Source organism: Anoplolepis gracilipes, chromosome 9 (genome assembly GCF_047496725.1).
Source record: "Anoplolepis gracilipes chromosome 9, ASM4749672v1, whole genome shotgun sequence".
Taxonomy (NCBI): domain Eukaryota; kingdom Metazoa; phylum Arthropoda; class Insecta; order Hymenoptera; family Formicidae; genus Anoplolepis; species Anoplolepis gracilipes.
Window position 1 is genome coordinate 1,385,555 of NC_132978.1, and position 27,568 is coordinate 1,413,122.

The 27,568-nt window shown below is 32.9% G+C and overlaps 1 protein-coding gene across 3 annotated transcripts in view; it reads left to right on the forward strand.

The window, feature by feature from the left end:
• LOC140669347 (nephrin) overlaps nt 1-27,568 on the forward strand; it is a 233,444-nt gene that overhangs the window by 84,275 nt on the left and 121,601 nt on the right. For all 3 annotated transcript variants that reach the window (XM_072899116.1, XM_072899114.1, XM_072899115.1), the window contains exon 4: nt 3,875-4,080. In XM_072899116.1, the coding sequence (XP_072755217.1) occupies nt 3,875-4,080 (206 nt within the window). The remainder of the gene's footprint in view (nt 1-3,874; nt 4,081-27,568) is intronic.

Consider the following 27,568-nt stretch of genomic DNA (forward strand, 5'->3'; position numbering starts at 1 on the left):
TAGCGAAGGAAGATAACGAAAGGAGAAAAAGGTCTGAAAAAAAGAAGAAATGCGTTGCCACAGCGGCGACGCCGTCTGCAATTACAATGCCTTAATTTTATGCGCGAAGTTAAGTTCCTTTTAAGAGTCCCGAGAGTGGTTAAGTCCCTCTTACGACCCATCTCCGTCCTTCTACATTCGTTTTGCCAACGCCGTCCGTATTCATGAGAGACCTTCTTTTAGACTGACGATGCTGGCACAGCTTTCGGATGAGACTCGGTGATTATTTTAATTTGTTTAGAGACCATCTGCCACCTCTTTCTATTCCATTTTTTCTATCTTTCCATTCTATTTTTCTTTCTATTTCTATATACTTGTTGTCAATTTTTTAACTATTTGTTTTTATTTATGGATCAAAGTTTTTTAATCTTACTAATGCTATTTACAGAAATTAGCTACATTAACAGTTAAATTAAAATTAAAAATAAATATTAATATTTTGGAAAATACATTAACGTAAAAATATTACTTTATTAAAGATAAAATTGTTAAATATAAAGAGAAAAATATCACTTTAATTAATTTATATCTCTCAAATATTCTCAGCAAGTTTCTGCAAATTTTATAGATAATCATAAAAAATTAAAATTTTTTTCTTTTTCTTAAAGCAAGGTTCTTAATAAATAAAGAATTAATATTAAAATCTTATTATTTATATTTAAAATATTTTTATATTTTAAAAATTAAATAAAACATTTTAATATATTTTTTACATTATAGATATTATATAATCTGTGTGTATCCGTGCATGCGTGCATGCAGATCATAAAACATTCAACGTAGACTTTTTTTTTTGAACGATTAAGAGGAAAAGAAGTAGGGATGCTTTTTATTTTTGTTTCTAAAAATAATTAATCTCTTTTGTGATTCTTGTCAGTAAAAAATGGCACGACAGCGAAAAGTTTTATCAAAGCGCAATGGATTGCAATCGGACAAAATAATGCAGTTTGAGCAATCCGGACACGGAATATGCCCATGAAAAAATGTTGGCAGTCGAAGTATAATAGGATTTATGTGATTGTCACATGCTTTATTGCATGCAGTTGCTGTTTGCAACGGCAATAATGAATAGCTGACAGTATTAATTAAAACTTCAGCGAATGATAATTATTTGAAAAATGTCTGCAATTTTGAAATGTGACAAATTGGCGAATATTATAATTATAATTATTTTCATATTATGCTATGTTAATCAGCGAAATTTCACCGACATTATTAATTTACATTATTTGTGTAAAAAATATAGTCTCTGTATATGTATATTCATAATGCAAGCAATTGTTGCATGTACAATTTACTTGCAACAATTTACGCAGATTATACGATTTTTCCTTAACTTTTCATTTCATACGACACCAAATCTGTTAATAAAATGGATTTTATTTTCATAAAATATCATGTTTTTTTACATTGTTCTCAGTAATTTTTGTTATTATCTTTTTAAATGTATAATCCCCTCTCCTTCGTAATTTTATCTCTGCGTTATAAATGTATTATAAATGTATATTTATGTTTTTTTCCATACATGAATAAAATATGAATAAAATAACAGAATAAAATACTCCCTTAAATGGAATAAAAACTATTTTATTAACTTAATTATAAATAGATTGTTATTCTTAAATAAATGTAAATTAAATATGAATTTAAATGAATAAAATATGAATTTATATATAGTTTTTATATAAAAAAATATATTTTAAATTTTAAAATAATATATATATATATATATATATATATATATATATATATATATATATATTTCAACATAATAAATCTTGAAATAATATAATGTAAATTTTTTAACTATAAACATATAAAATATAACAAAATTACATTTAACAAATACACTTCTCTTTTGCAAAAATAATGTCACAACAAAGATTTAGATGTGCGTTCCCTATTCAGAGCGGAATGATTCAATACAACTATACGCAGCGCCGCGCTTTTCAACGTCGTTCCGCCAGCAGCATTCGCCCTCACGCTTAATTATCCGCGCGACACAACGTGGCCGACTTTCGCAAATAAAATTTTCCACGAGGGATTTACTCGCCCGACCCCGGAGGGAACAGCCGTCCGTCGCAATTAGACCTTTTTGCTGTCGACGTGTGTTCATGGGCCCCTTAAATTTCACGTAGACTGCATAAATCACAGAGAGAAACTCGACAAGCGGGTTGATACCGCAACATCACGTTACGTCGTGCTACGTTGTGTCGGTGAATTTGAGCGGGCCGAGCCTGCTCGATGAATCATTGCGCTCATTAAAAACCGATTCAATTTGTCTTGGCAACCGAGAAAACGAGAATCAGTCTCGGGTGAGAGCGACTCGGAGAAGCGAAACTTGGACCGTCCTTCTCGACGCTCAGGCACGATTGACGGCGTAAACGTCTTATCGCGCCAACTTCGTCGTCATTCCGTTCCTCGATTAGACTTACGAACTTACGTTCGAGCGCACTCGGTCCGGGCGAATGATAATTGACGGCACGGGATGGAGGATACAGCACCTACGTCACAGTTGATCTTCGTGTAATAAGAACGGAGAATATCTTTGAGATTGTAAGAAATAAGGAAAACTTTCCGTTTGTATACACGTTTTTTTAGAATCTCTTTGTTTAAAACTTGTAGAACGGCGGTAACATATCTATGTAAATTTTCCTGGAATAAATAAATAAATAAATAAATATATATATATATATATATATATATATATAAAATAAAAATTATATATGTAACAAAAAATTTACAGCAAAAAAGAAGGTATTTTTAAGATAAATAAATGATCATCATGGTAGGCCATTCGATAAATTATACGATATCGTAACTATTTTATATTATGCGAACGATATAACAGATATCGGTCTTTTCTTAACAAGACTTAAAACTGCCTCTATGGAAAGCTCCGACCTGAGAAGTAAAAGGTTATCTGACTCTCTCGGTCGAGTGCACTTCTCCTGGCCTGTATTGAGTCTTCTCGAGCCCGGGCGACTTTGAGAGGGATGGGCGAGGAATCGCCTTCACCCTTCGCCTCCCGCGAGCTCTCCTCGACTATGACGAATTGCAAAAGTTGGGTGAAAAATTGGCCGAAGCCAGATAAGAGCGGCCCGAGTGTATTGTGCGTCGTACTTTGGTCGTGGGCCATTCGTTCCCCCGGTTACTTTCATCCCTCTGGCCGACTTAACCCAGCATTATTTAGCCTGCTTCCACTCCTCATTCCTGTACTGTACTCTTCTCTGGCCCGCGCAAGGAAAGATTTTAAAATAACTCGTCTGTTATTCCGGAGGGGAAAGTTTTCGCCTGGCTGAGAAATGCGAATATCGTCGTGGGGCGGACGGCAGCGCGAGCTACGCGACTTGGTGCCGCGATTTGCGACACGCGAAACTGTGGTATTTAACTCCGCGAGCGGACATATTTTGCGACGGTAATCCCGTGATTTGTATGCGCGGCCCGAGGACACTCCGCGAAGCTCGAGCCAGACGAAGTATATCAGTCGCAAACAGACTTCTCACTGTGAATGCAGTGTACTCCGCGATAAGAACTCGCTTTGCAGTCTTTTGCCGTTACGCATTAAATCAACAGCGTAAATCTCTTATAATGCTTTGCTTTGAAGAGTTGACGCTTCATGCGCTGAGATAGCTACTCTTTTTAATACACGTTATCTTTTTTTTTGTAATTTATTTTTAATTAAAGAATTTCTTAGTAAAGTAGGTTACATATATTTAAATTTGAGCGCGATTTTGTGACTGTTATCGAATAATAGACTAAATGTAAATTAAATACTATGCAATCTTCTTTCAAATTATATTTTAACGATACATTTTTGTGATTGTTGTTGCAGCTACGATGCGAGAAGTCGACAGTTTGGAAAAGCGAAGTTATGGAGCGCTGCGCATTTTTGGGGCCAACGCGCGTCTTTTCGTGCAAGCCCGCCGGCGCAGTTGACAGTTCAGGATCTTCGACAGAGTGACGAGGGTGTTTACAGGTGCAGGGTCGACTTCCGGAACTCGCCAACAAGAAACTTGAAAGTTAACCTCACCGTTATCGGTAAGTAAACGTCACCCTTAATCGTTATGGCAGGTTTCTCGTTAGATTGACGTTCACTCGAAAATGTCGCTTAAATCAAAAGCGAATTCGATTTATCATGCTAGACAGTACATACAGGCATAATTTTACTACTAGTCCGCTAATCTTGAAATTTGCTATTAAGCTCACCATTTTGCGTAAACTCTTACGAAATTTGGAGTAGAAGTTGATATCTTTTAAATCTTAATCCAGTCATACATATTTAAAATACTGAAATGCACAGTTTACAACTCTGTTTGCATTCATAATTGCTGTTACAGATATAGAACGGACGGAAAGTACGCATAGCAATTTTTCTATAGTGATTTGCATTTCGAGAAATTGACCTCACTGTTTTCACGAGAAAACTTAGATTTTTCGTGCGGAACTAACTCAAGGCTCGTTAAACTTCTATAAAATTATGTTCGAATTATCCATTTTGTACGATTTACTATTTATTTTTTGCTGGTCTCACAAAATAGTTTGCTTATTTAAAAATTATGCCAATTTATTACTTTGACAATTGTGAAATGTTTATACTGAATACAATAATAAAAGGTTTTAATAGAATACATTGGGTACATATTTACTATTAAATTGTAAGGAAATTCGTAAAAAGTTGATATTAAGAAAAAGATTACGATAGATTAAACCAACAAACATTTTTTTACTTATTATGTAATTGTTAGTATTCGGAATACAATACAATAATATAGTGAAAATCGTGATAGTTGATAGCTAGGATAGTACGGCGATTATTTGATGATTGAAAGTTACGAATAACTTTTTTTAGTGACGTTATGAATCTCAAGATACTTTCGATTTGGCAGTTTTTATTTGGTATCAGATAAAACATTTATCTTTTCGTGGAACTAGTTGCAAACTCGTTAAACACAAATAGAAAAGAAACCAAGTTTCTATTCCGCATCAATCATTTTCCAAATATACTTCTCTCAAACTAGTCCTCTTCGGAAATGTAATCGTCGATATCCGAAGATAGGGTGACACACACTCGAATTGCAGTTTACAACTGTTTGCAGTGGAACAGTCAATCGTGATAGCATCATGACTATTGGAGAACATACGAAATCTACGAATAGACGCATACCACTTTCTTTCTCACTCTCGTTACAATATAAATCTGAAGATCCGAACTCATCGGCCATCCTCGTTTTTCGTTAGTAGAAACTTGGGCTTTTCGCACGGGATCTAGTTGGAGCCCCGTTAAACTTTCACAAAATTGCGTCCGACCGAGAAAACTCGGCGAAACTGGCCGCCGATACTCGATGTTGATCGTCCCTGCGATTGGACGAATCGGTCCCAAGAATGGTCGTTAATCCGAAATCGAGCGACCACTCGTACAATCAGCCGACCATTGAAAGCAATCCTCTGTAAACGATCGTGCTGAGAGTAGGTATCGTCGATTGGCTGGTTTATTTGTAGTTTGATTCTCTCTTCGATCGTCGTGCAGTTGTTAAATCGTCGAGTTGAATCTTTCGCAATAAAACTACTGGATTATTTACAAAGTCATTGATAATTGCAACTGAAAATTTCATGTTTGCATAACGCGCCATAAGGAACGTTTGCCGTGGTCGATTGATCTCACACTCTTTATTTCAATGGAAAAAATATACAATACAAAATGAGAGAAGTATATAAATAAAATTATACGTATGATTGCAACCATTGTATATAATTTTATTCGATTGCATATTTATTTTAAGATGATTTATTTATTCGAAAGTATTTTAAATAATATTCTTTATTCATTAGATAATTAGTTCAAGCTTTTCAAATAATTAGTGTATATCTCGTTTCGAATAAAGTTTAATTTAATAAATGTACAGTATCAATTTTATTCACGAATAAATTTACATTCTCAAATAAAATATTGTTTTTTGTATGAAAATAGATAAAGGTTTTTTTATTTGTTCAATTTTTTTGCGCGAACAAAATTTTTATTCAAATAATGGTGGAGTATACTGCGCGTATAATGCATCAAATGAACATAAAATCTGTTTGTATTGATTAGATAGTTTATTGGTTTATGTTGAAATAATTATTTTTTAGTATGTACTATAGTACATATAAAGCGATTAACATAATTTTGAACGAAAAGGCTTTTAGTTTTCAAAATATTAATCGAGACAGCTTTTTTAGTGTTTTTATCGTTCTGACAATATATATATATATATATATATATCTTTATTTTGTATTTATTCTTTGTAATGAGAAGCGATATAAATTTGAAATTACAATGAGATTTTTTACAGAGTTTCAATAACAGCGTTACGTGATGTTATTTCACTTGGTGTAAAATAATCGCTATTGCGTTTATAACGCGACTAACTTGACGAAACTGATATCACAATGCAGTAATTAATGCTTGATGCCAAATCGATACGAGATACGCGTCAACCTGTACAGAAAGTTCAATTTCCACTTTATAGAAAGTTATGTAACAGCGTTTCGCGTTTCCATAATGTTGAATAACATTATCCGGTGTAGAGGCGAAATCAAACGTAATTACGCACGCACGCTTATACATAAACGCTCTGAAAATATTGAAAATGTTTCAATAGAGAAACTTGGGAATAAATAGAATATTAATATTTAAATAGTCGCAGGAATCAATATACGTTAAACGAACGATAAATATGTTCATCCTATTTTATGCAACATTTAACTTTTCAATAATTTTACAAATATTTTGAACAAAGCTTACTTTAAGCGTAATTAAAGCAAGTCCGACAATTTAGAGAGTCTAAAACATAGGTTCTCACGTAATCCTCTTTTCCTTTTGTAAACTCGCAAAACTTTTTAGTTACAACGATAGCGACATATTTTATTCTTCTTCCAGTCCGCTAACTCTAATAAGTGATTTACAACTTTGTGTCCCAGTTCGATAGCAGCTCCGATCGTCAGCGGTGCATATCCGCCGCGCTGATTTTGTAATGCAGTAAAACCGGAAGTTTGAGAGCTAGCTTCTGAGAAGCACCGAAAGTCCAAGATGGGCTCGTCGCTCTTGTCTCTTAATAGAATCGAAGCAATACCTTGTTGGTTTCCAAGGAAGAGCTCTCCATGTCGTAGCGATGAGAAGCTTTCACGAAGTCTCTAACCTAATTTGACTATCGATCGATCATTAAGTTGATTTAATATGTGGGTCGCTAGATATTCTGTTCAGATGAGAATCGATAAGATTTTAGAAATGTTTTTTTTTTTTTTTTTTAATTTGTGAGACATATATAAATGTGGATATAACAAAATTGCATAGCAATGCAATAATCATTTGATTGAGATGCTATATTCAATGATTATAGTTATAAAGATAAATAAGAGCATAAAAATTAAATTTGATTATTAAGTGGAATTTGTTAAGTATTTGATAATTATTAGGTAATAAAAATGCAATAATAATAATGCTATGCAAAAGCAATATATGATTCAATCTTAAAAAGTGATAGCGATTTTTAAATATTTAACTATTTCCATTTACATACATGGCCTGTGATAATACTTCTTTTTTGTAAAACTTTTCAACTTTCAATTAAAATAATAATAAAATAATTTATTATATATAATAATTATAAAAATAATAATTTTTTATCATTAATAATTTCGATAATATGTATTTTTTCAATTAATTTGATTGAAAAAAAACATTTTGTATATAAGAAATTACTTATATCGGATTAATCATCAATTTATCATCATACATTTTGCGTTATTTAAAAATACTTTTCAAAAAATATAATCGATTTATCTTCTTCTTTTTAATTGATCTCACCGCATCCATTACAAATTTTTCTCATCTATTTGGATATTAGAGGCGTAATTTGTAAAGTTCAATTTCCAGTCGAAGAAGAGATTAATCCATCAACTGGAAGCTAAAAGATTAACCCAGTTTGTCGAATAAATGCGTACCAAATGCGCAGACTGTGTCAAAGTCAAATTTCAAAGCCAGCCGGTCGGCGCTGTTTTCTTTTAATCAGAACTCGGTCGAGCGTCGCGGAACGGGCCGAATTGTCGCGCGTCGCTAACTTAAACAATCTGCTTTCGCGTTAGTGCCTGGATATCTCGGGCTCTCGTCCCGATGGGCTTCTCGGGGGACGTTCGCAGAGCATGGGCGCGTGGAGAACGTAATCGAATAGGGATACATCTCGCAGGCGAAAGGCCATTGGCGTCGAAACGCCGCTGCCGCAGCGCTTCGTTTTACGCCTCGATGCGCCGCGTCCGCCGCTCCAGCTCGGGTTAATTCGGAGTCACTTCGATATATATATATATATATATATATATATGGAAAGAAAGAGAGGGAGAGAGAGAGACAGAGAGAGAAAGATGAGTACGGACATTGTGAGAATGTGTGTGCATGTGAAAGGAAAGAGCTCGGGATCCATCAGTTATGTATGTTTGTTCTCACAGTACGAACTGAAACAATCCTATCATGACTAAACCTTAGAGTGTCTACTCCCGGAAAAACACGGAAAACCTGGAATTTTCAAGGATTTCTTTTATCATTGTTTGAAAAAACCAAAGAAGTTTTATGGAATTTTATTGGGATTTAGGGAATTTTTTTTCAAAAATTTGCTTTTTGATAATTATGCTATTATATTGTAAACAATCAGATGTATGAAATTGGCGTCTCACTTGGTGGAAATTCATTAACTGTTGAGAGTTTTGGCTTTATTTTTAATCGTTTTAGAATTCTTGATAGATTAAACTAATAGGTCTGACTATTAAATAAAAGAAATGGTTCGAGTAAACTGAAATGCCAAGTTCACGCTGCTTACTTTGTCTGCCGACGATTTTTTAAAGCATTTCTTATCAGATTTTAAGCTCTTGAAAATTTTACAATAGTTTTATAAAAAGTTCTATGCATAAAAATTATTAGAACATTAATTAAACAAATTATCATAAATCGTCTGAGATGCTGGAGTATCGAGATGAGACGTTTATATCTTCGCTCGTTTATAATAAATTAATTGTGCACGTATACAGAAGGCGTCATTAATGCTTTTATAAATGAATTTATGCACATATCAATATGTTAATATTTTGCATATATGGAAAATGTATGTTCTGATATATGCATAAATTCATGTATAAAGGCATTAATGTCTCTTTTTGTACATAAAGATGGTAAATTATGTATTTGTTTTATTGTTTGTTAACGATTATTTGTTTATGCATCAAAATATTTAAATAAATAATTGCAATATTCCTTCGTAAAGCACAATACTTATATATACAATTGGTATGTACAAAATTTCGTATATATAATATTATTGAATAAAAATATTGCGCGTGATTTCTTGTATATATATATATGTTAGTATATTTCATTATTTTGATTACAAAAATTATATATTTTCTCCGTGTAAAGAAAAATTATTATTACATTATTTCGTCGTGGAGCAAAAAATTCAGAGAATTACACGTGCAGCGCGAAGCGTATTACGACGAAAAAACATCGCGGATGATTCTCGAAATTGGTCGACGGTGTTGCTACATACAACACAGTCACACAGTGTCTGTAGAGCTTGTCAGCTTAGCAGAGCAGAGCAGAGCTGAGCCGCGTCGAGCCGAGCCGAACCGAGCCAAGCCAAGCCAAGCCAAGCCAAGCCAAGCCAAGTCAAGTCAAATCGAGCCGAATCGGATTGTCGTTTTCGACAATTTTAAGTAAATGTCGCGTACAAACGTTATTACTCGGGAATTTATCGAGATTTAGGGACGAGCAATTTCAAGACAGATTTGTCCCGCACGCATTTGTCCCGCAACCGACGATCTTCGAGATTATTCGAGCCTGCAACTTGGTCGTTTCGCCACCATGTTCCTATACGCCGTTGCTTTTGCGCATATTTCGGTGGCTATTTGCTTCACTGACGAATACCGTGAATTCTGTAATATTTCGAGGAATACCCGAGTGTCGGCAGATATCCGCGAGTATCAAGGGACATGTCTAACAATTGCGAATTCCGACCGTCGGAAACGGTGATTCGGATTGCAGGAGGGTAGGAAAGTGAAATCGCGCGCGAACAAATGTCAGGAGTTGCTGAATTGAAAGACGGACGTTCGTTTCAATATATATATATATATATATATATATATATATATATATATATATATTAATTCGTGAAAAAGTACACACCGAATTTTTTGTATGTATATAATGCGCTGTATGCGGCGACACGTAAGTGGGAAGATATCACCGACATAGACTTCGTGTATCAATAAATGTAAATGTATCGAAGTCGGGAGTGTCGTGCAAAATGTGTTTTTGAAGATATATCAATGAAGGATTAGGAGAAAATGAAAATATGCCTGGAATGAGCATCGGGCTTTGTAGAAGTCAGGTAATTTATTATGTATTATTGGCGGAATTAACTTTTTTGTCGCATAGTATTTCGTACAATTTTATTTGAGTGTGTTCAAAACTGGCGTCCGACTTTGTGAAAACTTATTAATTGTTGAGAGTTTTAGCTTTATTTTTAATAGTTTTAGAATGCTTGATAGATTAAACAATAGTGCTGATTATTAGAAGAATACTAAAAAAATTAGGACAAACTGAAACGTTAAGTTCATGCTGCGTCTCACTTTGTTTTTCGTCGATTTTTTTAAAATTCTTACCAGATGTTAAGCGCTTGAAAGCGCTTGGTTTTAATAGTTCTATAAAAATTATATACGTAAAAATTATTGGAATATTAATTATATAAATTAGCTTGTCTGAGATGGTAGACATAAATGAAATGTTATACCAGCATCTCGATCTAATTTGTATTTAATAAATATTCTAATAATTTTTATGCAAACTCTGTTTAGAAAGTACAAGTGATTGCAGAACACGAAATTTCATTAATCAATCAAACTATCGAAATATGATCAGCATTTAATTCGATAATTTAATTTGTTTAATATTCTAATAATTTTTTTACACATAAAACTTTTTGTAGAATTATTGTAAACTTCTCAAGCACTTAAAATTTAGCAAGAAATGCTTAAAAAAGCATCGGTAAATAAAGTGAGACCAAGCGTGAACTTGGTGTCTCACCGAGTAACTTTTTTTTTATTTTAACCACAGCTAAGTATTTGTTTAATTTGTGAAAAGAACTCTAGACCTATTAAAAGTCAAATAAATTATGCGTTTAAAAAATATTATAAATATATTTTTTTTTGTTTATACATATCTTAACATAGTATTTAATATGAAGTACGTATATTCTTTGTAATTTTTAATGATAATGAAATGAAAATTTTACACAAGTAAAAAATGCTTTCTTATGAAAGTTATTAAGTTTTTTTAATACATTTATAAATCTAGCACTTGAAACTTAAAAGGCTCTGTGTTTTTTTTCCATTGTATGAATGAAAATCATTAGAAAATGTATGTAATAAAAAAATTTATTTTAGAGAAAGTTGTATCAAAAATTCTTGTTGTATTAAAATATTCTTTTTACTTGGAATTTTGAATAAAAATACTTGTAAAATCAGGGAATTTTTTATAAAATTTGAGTAGACACTCTGAACTTTTCCTAACGCTATATTTGACGATTGTTTCCATCTCTCTCTCTCTCATTCATTTTTCTTTCTGCCTTACATATCTATTAATTATGATTATTTTTCTCGCTTTCTTAAATTACGTTTGCTCATTACAAATTTTTACATATTGTTTTTTAATTTTTTTTCCTCTAAATGTAAATATTGAAATCATAACATTTCCGATACCTAGCAAATTAAAAATTACTTATTAAAAAAAATATCTCATAAATTAGAAATGTAAAGTATAGCTTGTTATATCTGCGATATTTCTTGACATATCACGCATATCATCTTCTCCATCGCGCTTCCTCTTCGTCATTGCAATTTTCCTCGAGACTCGAAGTCGTTAGCTCATTGGATAAAGGAGACGCACGCCCCAAGGAACCCAAGGCTTCATCGTTGAAACTTGGGAACAAAAGCTGCTCGCGCGTTGAGTCGACTCATGCTAATCCGATTAGGATTTACTTTAGATTTTGACGAGCGCTGTTCCCTTTCTCCCATTTCCCCATACGCGCACTTCGGGGCACATCTAATGGCCGCTTACGACCAAATTAGTTTCATACTGTCTCTCGTATTCTGTTTCATCTATCCTCTGGCCACTTATTTAGCGAATAGTTATATTAGCTTCTATTATATTTACTTAATTGATTGTTCACTTAGCTATTGTATATGTATATCTAAATTGTTAATCAGCTATTTATTTTGAAATTTAATTCAAGCTAATATTTGAAAAGATAATTGCTTTCTCATACGATAACGATACACAAATTTGTGGCTGAATAAAATAAAATAATTTGTATTATACTATTTTCTATAAATTGATCTGCATTAAACTATGTTTTCATTTTTCAATAATTTGATCGCCTGAATCATAAATAATACATAAATCTAATGTAAGTTTTATTATTATTACAAAATAAATATGAGACGTGATAAAAATATTTTCTGGGAATTTTATTATAAAAAAAGGACGACATATACATAATATAAATTAAATGAAGATTTACAGAGTTGATAATAGTATTAATTCGGCGTTTAATTCGTCGTGATTCTTTGTATTCTCGGAAACGAACTTCTGTATCCTTTCGATCTTCGTCAATGAGTTTTTCAAGTGGTTTGGATAGATCCTGTAATCCCAGACAGGACACGTTGCATTGGAATCGCTGGAATTGCGTCTCAACGGACCAAGTGGCACCGAACGTGATTCTGAAATCGATACTTCACGCTGGATATCCTCGTTTAAACCCCTTTATCGGTGATTATTCGTCAGGAAGGAAAATCGACGCAATGAGGATTAAAAATACCCAATACTACTGGCATCTAAAAAACAGGCTTTGATCGTCTTCCTTTTATTGCACGAATGATATGCATCTCATTATCAAAAAGAGAGAATAATCGAGCCTGCCTATACTTAATTTCATTGGAGATACTCCTTATTTTCAGATATTTTTTGTATAATATTCTACGTGCAAATAGAGATAAAAAAAGTTAATAAAATAGACAGAGAATATATATACACATATATAAAATAACAAATAATATTTACAATAAATATTAACGCAATATTGACATTCAAATTGTGTAAAATATAATATTTAATGTTTATGACAATACAATATAGATTGAGTTTTTTCATCTAACTAGAAATTTAATAAAATTCTTGAGTGAAAAAGTATTTATTAAGATATTGTAGTCACATGTATACTTCTTTTGATTTGTCAATCCTCTCATTGCTTGTTCACAAAATGCATCATTCGCATTGATGTACAATAGAATTTCTGCGAGAGTTAACGAGAGATAATACTTTAAAATCCCTTTCTTCCATCGTCAAAGCCTTTTCTTCCGGGATTTAACCTTCTTGCTCGATAAACGGTGCAGTCATCTTCCGCCCGAGTGTTTTTCTTCTCGAGCGTGTCCGGCGCCCGGAATCTTTCATGAAAATTAAATACCGCGTGCTGGAAGATGATTGATATATCCCGCGAACGACGTTTTCCACGTCGTCTCTACCTTCGGGTTCTCCGCAGGAGGGGACGGATGATACTCGCGCCTCGAATGGAAGAGTACGGAGCCAGGCGGACATATCCTGAAATTTAGTATGACGGAACGGACGGGCTCGTATTTTATCGTTAGCAGATTCCATAGAAAATTCAGAGCTCCGCTTGCGACTCGGGTGCGGCCCGACTGCCATTTCCCATCGGACCGAGTCTCATACGGCTCTCCACGGTTCGTGTGCCTCTATCTTCTGCTGGTAAACGAGCGTATCTCTGGAATATTTTTCAGGTGTCTTGACTTTCTGACATAAATGCATCCTTGTTCGCGCCGTCGTTAAGAAGTTTCTCTACCGTGCGGTACAACACTTTGGAACCTAGTTAGCTTGTTTGCTAGGCTTCTCAAAAACGCGGTTTTTTTCCCTACTTTACTATTTATCTAACTAATTAAAGAAAAGAAACATATTAGATAAAGTAGCAAAAATTTATATTAGTTATTAATTTATTACAAGTTGAACTATTTATCGTCACATGTCATTCATCTGTTTTAAAAGTGAAGGAAGCATTCTTTGACAAAACTGAAACAGATTTGTGAAAATTTGACGACAACATAATTTGATGTATTAATTTTATTTTCTAAATTTTTTTTTATTTTCCTTTATCTTCTTTAAATATTCTAGCAATTAACGTTCAAATTAAGTTTTTGTCAAAGTAAAGTTAGTTAATTTCAAAGCGACACACACACACACACACACACACACACACACACACACATTTGTTGCTTTAAAGAGATTTAACTCGTTAAACATAGGTATGCATAATTAGTGATATTCGCGTAATGACATCTCGCAGAGAATATTTACTGAAAAGGAATTAATTCTGCACATACTTCAAAAAAATTCAACAAGAGAAAAACTGTGAGAGTTTGATGTATATATATATATATATATATACAACATATATCATCTATTGATGTATTCTTTGCCAATTTTTACGATTTTATCGCGGCAATAATTCATCGTTACATCATAATAGAAACGTACGTTCAGCGAAGTCGATGCGTTTTCCGCGTCCGCAGACCAATGCAATTCGGAAAGTTTCTCTCGAAGCGGAAAACGCGACTCGACCGAGTAGACAAGGAAGAACATAAAAGGAGGAAGGATGGCGGAAGTTTGCCTCCTTGGGTGTGCTTGCGGTTAGGTGAGACTCTAAAAAAATCATGAATCAGAGACGAAACGAGCCTCAATAATAGATTGTGCAATTCGAAAACTTCGTCGGATAAGTCTAAAGAATGACAGCGCATCCACGTGAAACTTGTCGTAGAAGTGTAAAACTTGCCTCTTTTCTACGGCATGTTACAGCATGTTACGGCTCTTATTACTAAAAATATCGAGCACAATATATTTTTGATCTTTTATTCACTAAAAGTTATTTTGGTAATTATGTAAACATTATTGTTTTTAAAAGAAAAAGTGAAAGGCTCGATTGCTCTACATGTATCAGTTAGGAGATTTATTATCTATTTTCTCTTTCTTTTTAATTGAAATAAAATATTTCTAGAATTTTTTATAAAATATTTTCTCCTAATTCTTTTTCTCTTGTAAGAAAACATTATTGCAAACAATATTGCAATTTTCTTCATGCAATTTCTTTTATAAAAGACTATATTTTATTTATGTTATGTTTTTGTACGTGTCTGATACATTATGTTAAATGATATCAAACTATGTAAATTAATTTTATTTTTGTCAGAGAGAGTGCATTATATATATATATATATATATATATATATATAATATTCAGGTTATATCAGAAAAATTAAATTAGATTCAAAATTTATATCTACGAAAATATCGAAGCAATTCCTTGTTGTTGTCTTATATCCTTTAGGTTTGCAAAAACAGGACGGTGCTCATTAGTCGGAAGAAGTCTTATACAGGGATCTTAAAGCATCCTGTTTTTCAAGTAAAGCTCGTGATCGTCGAGGGACGTTGACCGCTTAAATAGCAGAAAACGAATACGACGAACATTTGCGCTGCCGTATTATGCTTTCTTCGTCGCATGAAAACTCCGCGGAAAACTAACCGGCGATGAGGCGAAACTTTCGTTGTCGAAAACTTGTAATACTTCGGTAATATTATAGTTCGTATATATTGCGTTTCGTTTGTAGTAAATGCCGTAAAAATTGTAAATGGACCGCCGTTCTTTCTCATGAAAACAATCCACATCGTCTGAATTCTGTAATGCGAGAAAAGTTATAATAGCGAATTTTTTTCATTCTCAAGATAGTGCAATACTATACTTAATAAAGTTATAATTTTTTTGGTATTGTCCGAATCATTTAGAAGCGATTAATTATATTTTACTTTATAGTTCACTATTTAAAAAAATGAAATTTGAAATGCCAGGTCGTTTCAAAGTTTTCAACAATTAAAAATTCAATAACGACGTTGTTTGATGGTAATTTTAATATTTTATAACGCAGAAATCTCTCTCTCTCTCTCTCTCTCTCTCTCTCTCTCTCTCTCTCTCTCTTTCTCTCTTTTTCCAACTAAAATAGGTTTTTTACGAAATTAATAATCTTGTTTTCCAGTATAAATGTCAAAATGCAATCAATGTGATAAATTTTGACATGACACAAAAATTGGTCGTTCTAGGATGAATTTATTCTTTGAATTGTATTACGTTCCATTTTCTCGAACGCATCGCTGGAGGAACGATCGGGATCCTACTGTGTGAGAAAATATTGCGATATTTCTTCGGATATGGATGCCGAGAGCGAAACTCGAGGAGAGCTGTCCATCAACCATACGATGGGCATCTCCATTTCCATATCTTTTGTTGCTCCTTCGCTATTTTTTATCCGCCTCTTGACCTGCGCTTGACTATCCGCTCAATCGAGATTCTCAACTTTCTTCTAACTAGAATATCAGTAGAAAATAATACAGATCTATAATTAGTTTTCTACTAAAAATTTATATCAGTTTTCACTAACAAATACTAATAAAGTAGGACCAAGTAATATCGGAAATATCAATTAATCTTTCCCTGTTGGAAAAATATTTGTATTGTAATTATTTTTGAACTAAAATATAATCTAGAGTGATGAGACTGCTAAAATAATTTTCTAGATATTGAAGAAACTTTCTTCTTAACCTTATCTCGAGCTAAATTAAATTTCTTGAAATTACTTTTGTTTTAATTCAATTTTTATTTTAATTTTTATCGTTCTTTATATGAAAGATACTATATCCTGAAATTAAGTGGATTGGTTGATTAGTTAATTGCAAACGCGATTATAATTTGATATTCAGATATTTGCCACGTTCAAAATGTATGTTATGATATAAAAAAAGTGTTATGTCGTAAATCGTAAATCATAACAGGCCGTGCCTGATTCTTTGAATTTTTCAGTTTTTGTCTTTTTCTTTCTGGTTGGAATCACGCTCTCTCGATGTCAAAAGAAAACCGACAAGAGATTCACGGACAGTCCAGCTGCCACATATTTTTCCGCCTCGGAAAGCTCGTCTGTCTTCGCAGGCGAATGTTCGATATCCCGCAAAATTCCATCGTTCCATAGGTCCTTATCGGTTCCGTCTAACGTACCTGTTCAAAGGACCGTGTATATTTTTCTACTGTGAGTTAGACAAACGATCAGTCAACTCTGTTATTCTAATAAAAATTATTTACAGAAAGACTCACCGGAACGAATAAAATTCGATATTCGTAATATATTTATGTAAGAAGAATCAATTGTCTTTCATAGTTCAGTAAATGTTTTTGATTTACTCACAAAATAATTTCTAATCTGTAATAAATTGCAGCTATAATAAATTTTACTTGCATACGTATAATTTGTTATAGTGTTTCTTTTTAATCTCATTAGATTATAATTAATAACGTGTGCAATGAAAAACTCAGCATGTATGTGACTTTACATAAACGTTTCCGTTAAAATATTTTAACAAAGACAGGGATTAAAAACATAGCGTGCATGAAAATTATAATACACGAGAACAGAGTCACAAAAAGTTTAATCTCGTTTGCGACTCGCAGTCATGAAAATTGACGGCCTCTACGCGCACGTTGACGCTTTTACAAAGCTAAATCTACGCTGACATCGAGAATAAATCACGAATCGCAACAAAATTTTATATATTTTGCGACGTGCGTCTCGCTCGCGACGTTGCGAGAAAAATTGCAAGGACACGCATTACAATTGAATGTGTCGGCGTCTAAAATGGTCGTATGTCATATTTCTCTTAGCGACAATCCCTGCTTAAATGCGGGATTCGATCCGGGATACCCAGGATTCCAGTTTCGACGAAGGATCTTCTCTTGTGCGACTTGGCTCGACAACGCTTCGGTCGCGGTCAATTATTCCAGTCACGTGTGGGATTCACTGTCATTCTCGATATCCCCGATTCAGAGTGTCCTGTCACCCCTGTCTGCTCGGGATCTACTCTCGGACGTGTCTCGAACCGAACGAACGACTCCTCTCCACGTTTTCTTTCTATTTTTACATTGAAAAAAGATTACATCTTTTTATGATGATATCATTACTTAATTCTGGATAAATTTGAATAATTACATTGAATCAATTTTTTACTCGATAATAAGTGATATTGCCTATCATCTATGTTCTGTTACATAGCTCGAGATTTATTCCATCTCATTTTTGATCTCTAGAAAGAAATTCTGATAAATGCTAATCATTTTACTTTTTATCTTCTTTAATAACAGGTTTTAAGCGCCATGTCGCTTTATATTTTAAGCACGTGTTATGGACAATTAATTTTCAGTTAGATAATAATATATTTTTGTTATATATCTAACTGAAAATTATTCGAATAATATCATGTTTGATATAATTTTAATTGCAAAAATTTTATTTAATTTCTTAAATTACTTTCAAAACGATAAAAAATATATAAATTTTAGTTTTTATTATAAGGTAATTTTTATTTGCGATACTATAGATAAGGAAAGGTTGCGCCACAAGAAACCTCAAATTTTTTTGATAATAAGTCATTTTGCTTGCTTTCATTTGCGACAAATTGTTGGTATGAAAGGAAGTTATTGTTCGAAAATAGATAATGTATGTTCCAATATATGTAGACTACATTTATTGTTACTACAATACTAGTTAATACAATACTGAAATACCATTCGTATATCACACGTTCATGCTGTTATACATCATATTGATTGTACTGCTATTTAAAACGAAATACAGCCATAAGCAAGCCCACGAGGCGCTTTTGTGTTATTTGTGGCAATCGATCTGTTGGTATACAAACAATATTTATTGTAGTTCTTGTAAATAATTTAAACACATTTTGCATTCTAAAATTATGTATTTTTAGATTCCTTTTTTTATTAATTTTATGATTTTTTTTCATTAATGACGAGATTCGCATATTGTATACATAAAGTATGTACATATATTGTATATATAATATTTTCATGCACGTTATAATGTTTTTAATCTCTGTCTTAGTTAAAATATTTCAACGGATTAAATATTTTAACGTTTACGTAAAACCATATACATGCTGAGTTTTTCTACATTGCAGACGTTATTAATAATAATTTAATGAGACCATAAGAAAACCTTATAAAAATTATACATGTGTAAGTAAAATTGATTAAAGATTAAAAATTATTTTGTGAACAAATGAAGAATATTTACAATTTTTCGACAAAATACGGAAATTTGTTATATATGTATATATATATATACATATATATATATATATATATATATATATATATATATATATATATATATCGTGTTGTCTTATGTTACAATTGCATAATTGTATAATAACGCATAGCTACTTCGATTAATTGCCCAGCAAAATTAATTACTATTCAGCTGCGATCAATAATGAGACAGTAATAATGTAGGAAACCGCGACTGTGATAAACAGAATATTGATTTCGTAATGGAAACCTTATGCACTAATTTATTATTATTGTAATGAAATGCGATGTTAGTTATAATTGGTAACTATATCCTCTTTTATGATTTTTCTTTTTTCTTTTCTAATTGTAAGATCTTTTCTGTCTGAATTTTTATAAACAATATAGAAAATCTTTTAAAGGCTTAATTATTATGATATTTAATCTTCAATGTTAAAAATCGTAAAACTGTGATATGGAATGTGTAAAGAAAAGGTGGTTTTAAAATATTCACAATTTATAAATTAGAAAAGTGTAGATGATAGAGAAAATTAAGAGTATATCGTTATAATTGGCAGTATTTTGCGATATAAACTACGTAACACAATTCTAAATTATTCACAGAAAACATGTAAAAAAAATTTTTTACGAATAAACTAAATTGACGCTTGAAAGGGGAATACTTCGGGATAGAAAGAAGGCGACGGCGAGATATCTCCAGAAATATGGGGCCGGCGATCTCTTAAAAAACCGAGAACGAGTCCTTGGCATGATAAACGCCCGGATCTTCGCAGAGCAGCAGGTGCAACGGCGGCTAAGTATGTAATATCGTTCTAGGTCGGCAGTAAAAATTCTTCCGGGACTCGACGCGTGCGTGATCTATCCTCACTAGAGGAGGGCTAAACGACTCGCAAAGAGATTCTCTCCGGAGAATATCCTCGCGGTCTGAGTAACGATCGTCACGGAGAAGCATCGCGTAAGTCCGATGCGGGACCACGCTGGATGCGGAAACGTTTGTTACGAGAATTGTGAAACACGGCAATTTCGTAACGGAAACCTTACTCACTGATTTATCCTTGTAACCAATTGGTCGGAACGGCGGTATAAGTTAGAAAATGTTTTCTCGTACAAATGTTTTACGACGACGTAACAGTTTAAATGGTGATCTTTACTGAATGTCATAAAGGAGAAAAAGACAAGGTTTGAGTTAAACTTGACCAGAATAAACGAGTAAATCGGTTAAAGTAAATATGTACGCGATATCTCGACAACTATAAAATCATACGATATTGTTCTCTCACGTCGTTCGTATCGGTAACGTAACGATAATCGCTCGGTGATACCGAAAGATTTTCGTAAATCGCGCCGACGACTTTCCCTGATGCTCTTTTACCGTTGTCGATTACACATCGTAACGACCCCATAAGAAGATTACATCGTGTTCGAAATTCGTCGCGCTCGAAAATTTTCCGCCACGGTTATACCCCACCTTTGAGCAAGTCGTAAACATCGGCAAAAATTGCGTCTGTATGATACGAAGCTACCATCATAAAAGTCTGGCGAAATGTTGACGACGATGACGACGATGTCGGAAAAATTCGCGGAAAATACGAAAGATACCTGGTCTTGGATAACCCGGAGCGGATCGCGAAATACGAAACGCGCGACTGCGTTTTTCCCACGTGCTTTCCGTTCCATATATGAAGTACATTCCTTCCCGTCTCTCTTTCAAAAGTAGCAATTTTCCAGCTTTTATGCGATCATGAACGATTAAATTCGTTCCTAGAATTTCAAAGAAAATTGATAAAACATAATTTAAGATTTAATTTTGTTGATTATGTTACGAGTATAATAAAAATAATTTGTAAAGTGAGCTTAAAGTAATTTAATATAAAGTAATGTAATTTATAGTAATATGAAGTAGGTAATATATAATTTACACTGCATCATTTTCTGTTTGTATATATAGTACACTTTTCAGTTTTAGTATTTTGAGATTCCCATTTAAATCGATCGTTAATATTTCATCCGTGATTTAATTAATTTATTTATATGTAGATTTATATATAGGACATCGCGTAAGCTCCTCGTAAATGACTCGTCACGTGCTTGAAAATGCGTGTTCCCGCATTTCTTTATAAAAATCCGGTGCTGACACAACGATTTAAAAAAAAAAAAAAAAAAAAAAAAAAAGGAAATGGATGCTGTCGTTTACGGTATTCATGATGAACGAGAGTAACAATATGAAACTAAAGGCTCGACAGAGAAACGAGCGAAACAAGATGCACGTAAGAATACTCGTATTCAGCGCGTCGTAGGACTCACTTAACTGTCTTCCTGTCCCTCAACTTCCGTTCTCCAAACACACGCCGGATTTCCATCCCCTCCGGATTTCCACAATGCGTTTACTGGAATTTGCCGAGTATTAAAAGAACAAGATATATCTCGGCGCGCGTTCTCTCTCTCTCTCTCTCTCTCTCTCTTTTTCTTTATTTACAGTGAGAAACCACCTCCGCGAAAGAAAGGAGCGACTAGGGGATAATACGGAGAAAGAGAAAGAGAGAGAGAAACGTAATCTTGTAACTGCGGTGTGCGCGATGTACTCGGCGCGTTACACAACTCGGGAAATGCGAGGAACGTCGTTTCCGGTCCCAGAAGAAACGCGGAATATTCTTTCACACGCTTCTGTATGCAATTTTTGTGTTTCTTTCTTTAACCCACCTGAAAACAAATGACATTGCAATATTCGAGCATTTTTAGCCTGTCTTCATCAACACGAAAAAATAAACATGCAATATTCTGTTTAAAAAATTGTTTATTCTTTGTGTGAATTATTGTCAAATAATTAAAACTTAGCATAATATAATATTCTGAATGACAATTAATAATGTCAAACTTACTATTAATTTTATTATTAATTAATCATTAAGTGTTACTTGTAAGTTAATTTAAAAATGTATTTCTCTTGATTAAGAACAATATAATTTCATGTTCGTAAAATAAAATTTAGGATAGGAAGGATTAAGCAATAAAGAGCTTGCTAGGAACTTTAGTTAATCTTCCGTCGAGTCGTTGATATAAGTCATAACATGAAATGTAAGCCGTAGTGTCGGCTCTAATCTTTTATAGCACAATGGTGTAAGTTTCAAGGAACAATGAACCTGAATTTGATAAGGAATGCTGAAGTAAACGTTTACGAGTTATAATAACTAACGTGCAATGACTAGTGAACAATTGTAGGTACATTATCTTGTTCTCATTATTTTTTTTTGTTTTATTATTGCTTTTTAAAATCTGTGAAAGATTTGTACAAGCAGTGATATACAGGTGGATTGATTTATTGGTAAAGTTGTCCCTGTTGAATGTAAAATTAAGTATACGATGCAAAAACGTTTTTTTATTTTTTAATGTGACTGAAGAGACATTAGTAAGTACCAAAACGTCCCATGTGTAAATTTTTACAAAATAAATGTTACTTCACTGAAAAAATCAATCTATTTTTGTCACTGCTTGTACATACAAGTCTTCTACAGTAGATCTTTTTTTTTTTTTTGTCTTAACAAAATGAGATTTTGATTTTGATATTAAAATTAAAATTATTATTTTTATTTTTTTTTTTTTTTATTTTATAAACGCTCCATCTATTTTATCTATTTTTATTATATGCTTCTATCTAATTTAGCGAAACTGGCACACGGTACCAAGTTCTTCATCTTTCGAAAATGATACAAAGTAAATAAATAAGTAGATTAAAAGATAAATTTTTGAATCTTGCCGGTGAATCTTTCCACATCAAAGAGTACGAAAAGCGCCTGCAGTCTAATTAAACAATGATAAATGAGTTATTCGCGGTTTCCGCGAGTTCTCTACCAAGAAGATTCTCTTCGTACTTCCGCCCCGATAAATCAATTTCCGGAGTGGCGAGCATCTCGCGTCGTCTTATTTCATCATAGAATTGCTCTCGCGAAAATATGCGCTTATTGCTCTATTTTGAAATTCCACGAGCTGCATGTCAAACCCGCAGAAACTTCCTTTGACGGCGTATTTCGAATCGATTTCCGGTGAATACGTACATACATATCGATGCATTGCGTAGCACATTGCACATGTCAAAAATCACGATACACACACTAGAAAATCTTCTCAGACTTTTCTCGAAATTCTCTACAAAGTTAAAAAGATTATTAATTTTTCCATATTTATCTGCAGTTGCGCTGACTCTTCTTCTATTATTCTCTAATGTAACTGATAAAAATTAGAAAGACAATGATAACGAGAAATCTATTTTTTTCTCTTTTTAATACGTGTCTTTCTTTGTCCGTGAGTTCTCGCAAAGAATTTTGCGTTCTTATATTTCGAGATCCTTAAAATATTCAGACTTGTTCTCGACGAAACGCTTGATGTGATATTTTTGAGGGAAAGGCAGGGAATAAAGATCTCGGACGGTTCTCTCTCTCTCTCTCTCTCTCTTCACGAGCGCGCGCGTATGCACGTGCATTACAGCGACACGTCCTGAGAGACAAACGCCTTTGAAGTTGCATCGACATCGACAGCAACTCGATTCCGAGAACGTGTTGTCAGCTCGTTTCTCCCCTGCGGGATATCCCGGGTATTTTTCCAGGATCTGAATACACGTATACCTACTACAGTGCTGGCTTATTCGCTCACTCACTCACTCGCTCGCTCGCTCGCTCGGCCCGAGTCCCGCTGAGAGTTTTACGAGATTCCTCGCTTTGTCACACTTTTCGGTTACCAACTTTACCATGGGCCGCTATATCGATACCTTTGAAGGGGCGCGACGACACCGACTCGATTTCAGGAACGCATTGTCGCGCGGAAAAGTCCTTCGCCTCAGAGTAGACGGTATATTTTTCCATGGAACAAGATTGATCTCCCTTTATACACGTATAACAGCGAGGAACTTCCTTCTCGAGCCTCACAAGTCCGATAGAATAGCGAAGTTCGAACTCGCATTCAGTTATATGTGAAGCGAATTGGCGGGATAGCGGTATTGATAGTTATGAGGAACATATTCTACATATGTAGAATATTATGTATGAATAAAAACGTTCTACGTATGAATGGAACAGACGAATTAATCCTAGTTCTGTGATACGTAATTTTTCTTTTTGTTAGTTAATGAGTGAAGAAATTTAATAATTTTATATGAAAGTTTCTCATCAATATTAAACTTGGAAGACCGGTAATGTTTAGAAAGTAGCTTACAAGCAAGCTTTATTAAGTGAAGTTAATTTCAAAATGCAGGGTTGATTTACATTGTGTGATAAGGCTTCTTAAGATCTTGATAATTAAGTCTCAAATTAAAACTTGATTAGGATTCTTCATGTTGAGAGAATGGTGTAAGATTTCGTTAGCTTCCATCTATATACTACACATCGTTGAAACTTAATTCATCAGAACTTCTTAATTTTTAATCGCTTACACCTGAAAAATGATGGATGCGCTCGCGTTGAAGCCAAGGCATTCTTCTCGTTGTTTGGCGTTTGTTTGCTGTCTAGTATTTGAGATAAAACGCGGGATCACCACGTATTATGATTTATGATACAATTCATTAGTCTTCGTACCACACACTTGATTTATTACGAAAACAAGATAAACGTATTTCACGCCAAAGCCAAAGAAAACTCGCGTCAAATATAATTCTACGAGCGTGCTGAAGAAGCAAATCATTAATTTGTTGTTAAATAATAAATCTGATATCTTTTATTTTGCTGTCTTTGTACATTATTTAGTTTGTTTTAACAAAAATAGTGATATTTCTCAGAACAAGTTGTGTTTAATACAAAAGACGCTCTTTTTTAATCCGGAATTGAAAATATTAGGTATTGCAAATATTGTTCAATAATATTGTTCTCTTAATCTTTTTCTTTCACTGCAAAAATAAAAATAATATAATACAAGATAATAACAATATATAATAATATATAAGAAATTTTCAGTATAAAATATAACTTATTAAATTATTTCTTTTCTAAAAAATAATTTTTTTATGAACTTTCTACTTTGCTGTTAATTTAATCATGTGCTTATTTATCAAATAACTTAATTTTTGCATAGAAATCTTTTCCACATTTTTTTCATAGTAAATATCAATTTATTTTTAGCCAGAAAAAGTGACGAAATCAGCTATAAACGATTTCTTTGTGAAAATGACAGAAAAGTTTTTCGCAAGACACGAAACGGAATGGCGAATTTTACGGGTTTGTAAGCGGTTTCTTGGTGTCTTCAACCAGCATTTTTGCCCGTTTTTCGAGCACCTCCATATCTTTCGCCTCCGTGCTTTTCATTGACATGATCATCTTTTCCTCTCAGTATTTCGTTCCATCGTGTTTCTCCCTTGATGTCACCATTCACTTTGCGCGCGAGGTACGTGCAAATCTTTCAGTATGATCACGCATTCTCTGTCTTGTCGTGATGTTTGATGTTTTTTTTCCGTTACATCTGAATATATATCGAAAGTATTACGCAAGTGAGGTATTTGAAATGTTAATAGTCGTATTTTGCTGATGTATTCTATGAGCAAAAGAAAAACAGAATATGAACGTCTCATTTTGTTTCGAAACAGCGAAAAAAAGTTATAATATATATAATTATATATTATATATATATATATATATATATATATATATATATATATATATATATATATATATATATAGGTATATACATATAATACGTAATATATATGTATGTATATACAGGGTGTCTTGTAATTGGTGAAAAACCTGCAAATGGCAGAGTCTTAAAATTATTTGGAGACGATTTTTCTTCGGCGAAAATGTCGAGGCATCAATAATTTCCAAGTTATAAGCAGTTGACAAAAAGGCATTTTTGGCAAACTAAACTTTTTGAAGTTAAAAAATTATCAAAATTATATTCTTCAGTTCATTTCAGATAGAGTTTATAATTCTAATAGAATTTTAATTTAAGGCTTAATTACAAAGATATATAATGATAAAAATTGGAAACTTGTAAAAAATGATAAGGGACCTTATTCGGTATTTTCGCTGAAAAAAAAAAATCGACTCCAAATGATCTCAAGAATCTGTCATTAGCAGGTTTTTCCACCAATTACAGGAACACCCTGTATATGTGTATGTGTATATATACACACACAAACAAGCTTTTCTAATTCAAGTATATTTTTTATTTATTGTATATTTAAATAAAAATTTGAAAAATTTACAATATTATAGTATTATTTTGTGTATTAAAAAAATAACCTAATATGTTATAATGATATATTTTATTTTTATCTGGTATTTTCAATGAAAAAGTTTTTTTAATCGAACATTTTCTAGTAGTGGCGTTAATTTTTGCTATTACCACGCGTTTTATACGCGTTTAGTGATACAAATTATCAGTTCATCGTATCTCGCTACTGCCATATGTCACAATTTTGATAAAGGTGCTCTAGTTAAAATTTCACATTCGATGTATCTCACTTTTATCAATTTTACAAAATCTCGACCATGCATTCAAATAACCTATGCAGAACGATTTAATGAACTTCATTAAAAAACGACCACGTCTCGGTTTGTTTCGCAAGCGGCGTAATGTATGTAAAAATAATTCCAAGTCGGTGCACAATTCAATCCAAAGCGATCGAGTGGAAAGGATTAAATTTGCATTTCAAATGAAGTCCGGTGCTTCGATATGCGATCCCGCCGCGGCGAATTCTTCGTTAAAATCTTTGAAAATGATTATGATTGAATTTTTTTTATATTTATATATTATACTATTCCTACAGACTTTTAAGACGAATAAATTCGAGAGGAGTTATTCTTTAAAAAGTTTATTTTACTATTATGCTATGATTTTTTAAATAAAAAATTGTATTTATATCGAAAATATTAATATTTTTGAAACGATTAAATTATAAGGAAATTTAAATTTTCATTAAATCGTTCTGCGTAGGTCATTTGAATGCATGGTCGAGATTTTGTAAAATTGATAAAAGTGAGATACATGGAATGTGAAATTTTAACTAGAGCACCTTCAACAAAATTGCGACACATGGCTAGAGTAGCGAGATACGATAAACATTATAAGGAAATAAACATGAAAAAAAAACTTATTCTTTATTTCATTTCAAGTAGTTTTTATTTTACACTTTTAATACAAAGCTAACATTATTAAGATCTATCTAGCGATAGAGATTCGAAAATATCGGAATATGACAGCATCCGACAGAATTTTCGTTCAGAAAAGTTCATTTTAAAATGCAGGAGCGAAGAATA